General features: G+C 41.7%; 1 protein-coding gene across 1 annotated transcript; it reads right to left on the bottom strand.

Annotated features, from left to right (window-relative positions):
• Positions 1-1,727: 1,727 nt before the first annotated feature.
• On the bottom strand, positions 1,728-7,012 carry SMIM23 (small integral membrane protein 23). The gene is made up of 4 exons (XM_002804635.4): positions 6,844-7,012; positions 2,567-2,618; positions 2,299-2,366; positions 1,728-2,068 (listed from the first exon to the last, which is right to left on the bottom strand). The coding sequence occupies exons 1-4, from the start codon at positions 6,946-6,948 to the stop codon at positions 1,856-1,858; spliced, it is 438 nt and encodes a 145-aa protein (XP_002804681.1). The 5' UTR covers positions 6,949-7,012; the 3' UTR covers positions 1,728-1,855.
• Positions 7,013-8,852: the final 1,840 nt, after the last annotated feature.

Here is an 8,852-nt window from a genome sequence, read left to right as displayed (position 1 = left end):
TTTGTCTTTTAAAAATATTTGTTTTTAAAAAATATTTGAATAAGCAAAACATGCACATAGTTTGAAAATAAGAAAGTATGAAAAGTATATGCTGAAAAGTTTCCTCCCATCCTTGTCACACATCTGCCCAGTTTCAAATCCCCTCACTCCCCGGCAAGCTTGCATCCTTCCAGAGTTTTTATGCATATTTAATAACATAACTATCATCATCAATATCAACAACAAAATATATATTTTTATCTTCTGCTCCCTTTTTGCACCTTAATGTTTTTTCGTTTTTTTTTTTTTTTGAGACGGAATCTCACTCTGTTGCCTAGGCTGGAATGCAGCAGCACAATCTCAGCTCACTGCAGCCTCTGCCTCCTGGGTTGAAGCAATTCTCCTGCCTCAGCCTCCCGAGTAACTGGGATTACAGGTGCATGCCACCATGCTGGGCTAATTTTTTGTATTTTTGATAGAGGTGGGGATTCACCATGTTGGCCGGGCTGGTCTCAAACTCCTGACCTCAAGTGATTTGCCTGCCTTGGACTCCCAAAGTGCTGGGATTACAGATGTGAGCCACTGAGCCTGGCCTACACCTTAATTTTTTTCACTTAACTACATATCTTTCAGGCTTTTCCCTTTTAGCAGAAGGAAAGTACCAGTCCATTTGGACAATTATAACAACACACCTTAGACTGCATAATTTGTAAATAATAGACATTTATTACTCACAGTTCTGGAGGCTGGGAAGTCCAAGATCAAGGCACCAACAGATTCAGTGTCTGGTGAGCACTTGTTCCTCATAAAAGGGAACTTCTAGCTGTGTCCTCACATGGTGGAAGGGGCAAACAGACTCCTCAAGCCTCTATTATTAATATAATGGCACTAACAAGCCTCTATTATTAATATAATGGCACGAATCTCACTAATGAGGGGAGAATCCTCATGACTTAATCACCTCCTAAAGGCTCCAGCTCTTAACACTGTCATATTGAGTATTAGGTTCCAATGTATGCATTTTGGGGGCCACCCATATTCACACCATAGTAGAAAGCTTCCTCATTCTCTTTGATAGCTATATGATTGCCCATTGTCTGATTGTACCGTAACTTATATAACCAGAGCCCTCCTGGTATTATTTGGGTTGCTTCCATTTTTTCGCTATTGCAAATAAAGCTGGGGTGAATAATCTTAAGCACACGTAATTTCATGTGTAGGCAAATGTAGCTGTGGGATACATTCCTTGACGCAGATTGTTGGGTCGAAGAGAAAACGCATTTGTAAATTTGATGGCTATCACCAAACAGAGATTTTAGGAACGTACACTTCCACCAGCAGAGTCAGAGGGTTGAATGGCGCATAGTATCCACACACTTAGCCAGAGCTAGTATCCTCTTACCACACTCCAAGGAGGAAGGAAAAAACATGTGAGAAAGGAAGAGCTATTTATCCGACACCCACCTGCTATGTGGCAGACACACTCTGTATACACACCCTAGATACATTGCCTTCCTGTAAGGCAAAGTGTGTTTCCCTGATTTTTATATGTGAGGAAACTGAGTCTCAGGTTAAGGAAACTTACACAACGTCTCAAGAAAGTAGAAGAGTCCTGAACCCATGGCTGGCTCTGAAGCCCGTGTTTGTTCCAGGGGGCCATGTCATGGTGCCAGGGAGAATATCTCAGCCGGGCTCTGGTGTTTCGCCAAGGCTGTTTCTGTCAGCATTCATGAATGTGAACAGCGGACTTCATTTCCCAACTACTTTATTTTCTTGCCTGCCTGGAACTTCAAGCATCAGACCTCTGCTCTGCTTAGAGAAATCCCTGGCAACCCCTCCCCACCTTTGTGCTCTCCCCAGGACCCAGGCCCACCCCTCACATGTGACTTTTATGTGTGGAGCAGTGCTCCTCCAGGTGTGGCTCTCCCAGAAGAGCATCCAGCCACAGTTCCAGGTCCCGCACTAGCTGCTCCAGCTCTCGCACCTCTTCCTCTAACTTCTCCAAGAAGACATGCAAGTTCTCCTTCAGCCAGTTCCTGATGGTCTTTATCGGTTCTTCCGAAGGCTCATCGGTCTGATATTCAAGCCCCTGGAAGGCAGACACGGAAGTGGCTTTCTCAGATAGGACCCTCCTCCCCGCCCCCACTGGTTTCAAAAAGATCCCTGGGCCTTGGCACGTGCTATTCATCGTGCTCATAGTACCCACCTTCTACACTTGGCCAGCTCCTACTTATCTTTCATGACCCATGTTGCCAATGACACCTCCTCTGGAAAGCCTTCCCAGATTGCCTCACCTCAGTACCTTGCTGGATATGTTACCTGGGAAACTACAAGATTCTGGTAGTAGTTACATTCTCTGATCCTTTCTGACACCTCCCAACTGCTTCCTGAAACAGGCACAAACATCACCTCTTAAGAGCAAATGAGCACTAATTGAAATAAACATGGTTAGTCATCCCAGTGTGACGAAGGGTCAGTAGGAGAAGGCAGGTTATGGAGGTCTCCTTAACAAGCAACCATCTTTGGAATACTCCACCAAGCTTCATGTGGATTTGGTTCCTTCTTTCTCAGATTCCAGAATGCTCACCCGATATCCCTGTGCTCAAGTACAGCACCAAGATCAGCAATGCCAACAGCGTCTAGGGTGCAAGAAGAGGAGGAGGAGGAAGAACATGAGGATGAATTCTCTTCAGGTCCGCCTGCTTCCATCACAAAGGCCCAGGCATGGGCATGCTTATAAGACAGTTTTTTGAGCTTAACTTTTGTTCTAGTTATCTAAGTCACACTTGCTTACTACAAAACTCCCAAGCTTTGAAGAAATAGATAACATGGCAACTCACTGATGTTGAATTTTCATTTTTTCTTATTTAAACATCTTTCGTTTTAATTGATCTTGAAATTAAGATCAAACTTCTTTATGATATAATTTACATATAATAAAACACACACATTTAAAATGTATAGTCTGATGAGTCTGATGAGTTTTGATAAATGTCTATACCTGTAGACCATCACCCCAATCAAGATGTAGAACATTTCCATCATCTTAGAAAGTTTCCTTTTGCAGTCAATTCCATTCTCACTCCTGCCCTGCCTGGAGAGAACCATTCATCTGTTTTCTGTCACTATGAGTAGTTTGGCCTGTTCCATAACCTTGTATAAGTGGAATTATACAAGGTGTGCTTTTGCATTTAGTTTCTTTTGCTTAAGATACTGTTTTTGAAATGCCTCCATTTTTTTGTGCTCAATTTTATTGATGAGTATATTGTGTATTTGATTGATGAGTATTTATTTTATATGAACATAGAATATTGCACAATTAGTCTCTTTACCTGTTGATAGACCTTTGGGTTGTTTCCAGTTTGGGGCTATTATGAATAAAAGTGCTGTGAACACTCATATACGAATCCTTGTATGGACATATGTTCACATTTCTCTTGGGTTAATATTCAAAAATGCAAATGCTGGGTTATATGGTAAATGTATGTTTAAGTTTATAAGAAACCACCACTGACTTTTCTGTACCCACTGAGCAACTATACGTGTCCCCATTTTTGTGGTAAATTGCATTGTGTTTTAAATATTGAGCCAAGTGAGTTTCTTCAGTAAACTCTAGTTGTTCATGATGCATTAGCTAGCCTTTTTGTATATCGTGTGATCTGACAAGCTACTATTTTGTTGAGATTTCTTACATCTACATTCCTAAGGGATTGGTTTACAATTTTTTCTGGGCTGGGCACGGTGGCTCATGCCTGTGATCCTAACACTGTGGGAGGCCGAGGTGAGGTCAGGAGCTCGCAACCAGCCTGGCCAACATGGCAAAACCCTGTCTCTACTAAAAACGCAGAAATTAGCTGGCCATGGTGGCAGGTGCCTGTAATTCCAGCTACTCAAGAGGCCGAGGCAGGAACATTGCTTGAGCCTGGGAGGCAGAGGTTGCAGTGAGCCAAGATTGCGCCACTGCGCTCCAGTCTGGGTGACGGAGCAAGACTCTGTCTCAAAGAAAAAAAATTTTTTTTTCTGTACATTTGTAAAGTTTTGGTATCAAGGTTTTGTTACCCCCTTAAAATGAATTGGTAAGAACTCCCTTCTCCTCTATTTTATAAAATAATTTGTGTAAGACTGGTATTATTTTCATCTCCAATGATCGATAAAATTTATTGGTTGAAACTTTTGGGCCTGTAGTTATTAAGACTATTTCTTCTTGAGTCAATTTTGGAAGTTGTACTGCCCAGGAAGATTTATCCATTTCACCTAAATGTATCGGCATCAAATTGTTCCTAATATTACCTTAATATTCTTTTAATGCCTGTAAGAGTCATGATAATAATCCTCTTCAATTCTTTTTAAAAATGTATTTAAAGAAAAGAGGTCAAGAGAGGAAACAGACCTCTTTCATTCTGGATATTGGTAATTAGTGTATTCTCTCTATGTATGTTTTTTGTTTAGTCTATTTAAAAGTTTTCCAATTTTTAATTTAATTTTACCAATTAAAAATGGTTAATTTTATTGTTTGTCTGCTTTACATTTAATTAATTTCTGATTTTGTCTTTTTTATTTATACTATTGAGTTTAATTCTTCTTTTTCCGCTAATGTGGAAATTTTGACCATGCTTTTAAAGTCTTCTTGTTTTTCAAATATGTGTGTGTGTGTGTTTGTGTGTGTGTGCATATTGACCTACATCCGATTTCCCCCAAACTCACTAGATTGTGGCTGAGTCAGATTTAGTTTGCCTTAAAAAAAGAATAAATTTCTTAGACACCCAAGTATGTGAAGTAACATTTAGACCCAGTACTAAACAAAGAAGATGAAAGATTTGTCTAACTTGTCTCTTCCCCAGATAATTTTCTTTATAATACTAGCAACTACATTATTATTAACTTAAAAAAATAAACATGTTACATAGCAACAACTGGTTGAGTTTCACAGACACAGCAATAAGTGGAAGAAGTTAGACACAAAGGTATACATGGTATGATTCCATTTACATGAAATTCGAGAACATAGAAAACTCAGCTACGATGACAGAAATCAGAATCACTGCTATGGGGGTGGGATGCCAGGTGGGCGGAGCCCCGAAAGAGCTTCCCTCGGTGCGAGAAATGTTCTACAGTTTGATCTGTGTGTACACCCAATGCAAAATCATCACACTGTACATTTAATATTAGGGTCCTTTTTCTTTTCTTAACAATATTCCTTAGGAATCTTTTCATGGAAGACACGCACTAACTGTCACAATCTTTAAAATGGCCGATGAGTTTTCGTGGCCTGGAAGCTCTTCTGTGTGTCTCACCAGTCCTCCATCAACGTATTTTACAGGTTGATTTCTCCCCCAGCATGCTTGCTGCTGGTTTCCATACTGTGCTGCATGGAGGCAAAGGAAGGAACACGGACTAGGATTGAGTCCTTTTGCTTGTGTCGTCTTGGGGCTTGAGCCAAATAATTTCTCTGAGCCTCAGTTTCTTCGTCTGTAAAATGGATTTTGAAATACACTGAAAAGTCTTTCAAAAAAGAAGCAGGCCGAGCACGGCGGCTCACGCCTGTAATCCCAGCACTTTGGGAGGCTGAGGTGGGTGGATCACGAGGTCAGGAGTTCGAGATCAGCCTGGCCAATAGGGTGAAACCCTGGCTCTACTAAAAATACAAAAATTAACTGCGTGTGGTGATGGGCACCTGTAGTCCCAGCTGCTAGGGAAGCTGAGGTAGTAGAATCGCTTGAACCCGGGAGGTGGAGGTTGCAGTGAGCCAAGATTGCACCATTGCACTCCAGCCTGGCAACACAGCAAGGCTCCGTCTCAAAAAAAAAAAAAAAAAGAAAAGAAAAGAAAAGAAACAATGGGACTCTGGCAGAATCAAGGTGGGAAATGCTGTGGTAAACAAAGCTAAGCAGACTTCTTTGTTGAAGGACTTCTCAGAGCCTTCCTTACATGAATGAGCAGCGTCAGTCTTCAGGAGGGGATGAGGGTATGTAGCCTTCCTCAAGCCACAGAATTCTATAAAGAATGTTTCTAAAAGGAGCATTCCTGGGGTCTGGTGTCTAGGGAACACTTTTTAGGAAAAGCCACAGCATGATGGGTGCCCATGAAGGCCCCTGTTATATGCTACAAGGTCCAGCAGATAGGAAGCACTTGGTGCACATACAGTAAATTAATGAGTGAACATGTCTTTTGAAAACAGAGACAGCCCAGCTGACTCGTTCATTGCTCTGCTTAAAACCCTTTGACAGCTTCTTCTTATCCTCAGAATAAACCCTTGTTCAGGATTCTTATAGCAGATGAACCTGACTTCAGGGGGTTCTAAAATCAGACAGATGTGTTTTCAAATCTTGTTATGTCCCAGCTGTATGGCCCTTTTGCCTTTCTGGGCCTCAGTTTACCCTCTGTGAATGAGGTTGATAGCATCTAAGAGATGGGGTGTGGATGCACCAGGCTGTGTGCAGCAAGCATTAATGTTTTCCATTTTGACGAAATCCCACGTGAGTGTTGAATTTCAGCCCTGAGAATGAATCCTCCAGGAGCTCTCCAGTTCAGGAGTATAATCCTATTTCAGTTCATTCACTCATTCACTATCTATTAGGCACCAAGCACCATGCTAGGCACTAGGGATTCAGTGGGAAACTCAACAAAAAGCCCAGTCCTTCTGGAACATACTTTCTGCTGGCAGTGCTGAGAACTTAATAAGACAGTGTCAGTGACGGCCCCGCCAAGAAGTGCCTAAGCCCCTAAGCTGTGCTCCACCAGAGTGGGGTCCAGGGACAGTTGGGTCCAAGGTTCCTCCCGGGCTTCAAGGGCCTTATAGTCTGTCTGGAGTGGCAAAAGAAGCCCAGGTGGGAGGAAAGCAGCATGTACCCGGCCTGGCCTCACCTGCTTCTTGTCATCACAGTGGCTGTCCCTTCTCCGTTCAAGCAGCTGGGCTGCCACCCGCTCTGCTGCCACCCGCCTCCTGCTGCCCACTTGCTGGGTTGCCATGGCCTCAGATCTGGCTGCCTGGGTGGACGAAGGTCCCCTCACTCAACAGGCAGAAGGGTACCCTTCCCCTCCCCCACCTCTGGTCACCAGGCATTCTGCAAACATTGAGTTCTGATGTCACAGAAGGTGGGGACAGCAAGGTTCCCACCTTCCCACCACCCTGAGTTTTAGTCCCTTCCCTCACTTTTATTTTTCATATGAGTGTAGAAAACAAAGATCAGGAAGAAATGCATCAAAATATTATGTTTCAGGATGATGATTTTTCTGATTATTTTCTTCTATATTTGCAAGTTTTTAATAAAAATACTAATTCTAAAATATAAAAACAATAGATTGGGTGCAGCGGCTCACACGTGTAATCCCTAGCACTTTGGGAGGCTGAGGCTGGAGGATTGCTTGAGTCCAGAAGTTCGAGACCAGCCTGGGCAACATGGCGAGACCATGTCTCTATTTTTTAAAAATTACAATAAATAAATAAATAAATAAATAATAAATAAATAAATAAAAGCTATTTTTAATTGAAAAATGTATGGAGATAGTTGTAATTCACATGCAGTTGTAAGAAACAATACAGAGAGATCCTGTGTACCCTCTACAAGGTTTCCCCCCAGTGGTACAGTAATATCCTGTCTCACTGCAGTAGATCACAGCCTGGATGTGGACATTGATACACTCTATCAATTCTATGCAGACTTCCCCAGTGTTACTTGTTCTCATTTGTGTGTGTATGTGTGTGTGTTTAATTCTAAACAATTTTGTGTAGGTTTGTGCACTTAGGACTACAGTCAAGACACAGAAGAATTTCAAAATACAAGGGGCTTTGTGCTGCTTCGTGATGGCTGCTGCCTCCCGACCCCACCCACGCTGTCCCTAACTCCTGGAAACCACTCATCTGCTCTCTCTTTCTAAAATCTGTTTATTCCAAATGCTACATAAGTGGAACAAAACAGTAGTTAACCTTTGCGGATTGACTTTAAAAAAAATAGTGTAACTCCTGGAAATTCACCCAATTTGTTGCATGTATCAGTATTGATTCCTTTTGACTGCTGAGTAGTATTTTGTGATATGCGTATGCCATGCTGAAGGACATGTTCCAAACATGCTCAAAAGCCGGCTGCCTCCAGTTTTTGACTCTTGAGAGTAAAGGTGATATGAACATTCTTGTACATGTTTTTGGGTAAATGTAAGTTTCATTTCCCTGGGATAGATGCCTGAAAGTGCAATTGCTGGGCCATAGCATCATGGCATGATAGTTTTATAAGAAATTGTTCTTTTGACTTAGGATTGTCTTGGCAATGCGGGGTCTTTTTTGGTTCCATATGAACTTTAAAGCAGTTTTTTCCAATTCTGTGAAGAAACTCATTGGTAGCTTGATGGGGATGGCATTGAATCTATAAATAACCTTGGGCAGTATGGCCATTTTCATGATGTTGATTCTTCCTATCCATGAGCATAGTATGTTCTTCCATTTGTTTGTGTCCTCTTTTATTTCACTGAGCAGTGGTTTGTAGTTCTCCTTGAAGAGGTCCTTTACATCCCTTGTAAGTTGGATTCCTAGGTATTTTATTCTCTTTGAAGCAATTGTGAATGGAAGTTCATTCATGACTTGGCTTTCTGTCTGTTACTGGTGTATAAGAATGCTTGTGATTTTTGCACATTAATTTTGTATCCTGAGACTTTGCTGAAGTTGCTTATCAGCTTAAGGAGATTTTGGGCTGAGACAATGGGGTTTTCTAAATATACAATCATATCATCTGCAAAGAGGGACAATTTGTATCATATGACCCAGCCATCCCATTACTGGGTATATACCCAAAGGATTATAAATCATGCTGCTATAAAGACACATGCACACGTATGTTTATTGCGGCACTATTCACAATAGCAAAGACTTGGAATCAACC

This window comes from Macaca mulatta, chromosome 6 (assembly GCF_049350105.2).
Source record: "Macaca mulatta isolate MMU2019108-1 chromosome 6, T2T-MMU8v2.0, whole genome shotgun sequence".
NCBI classification, from domain to species: Eukaryota; Metazoa; Chordata; class Mammalia; order Primates; family Cercopithecidae; genus Macaca; species Macaca mulatta.
The sequence above is the reverse complement of the archived record's forward strand: the minus strand, read 5'-3'. Positions and strand labels throughout refer to the sequence as shown.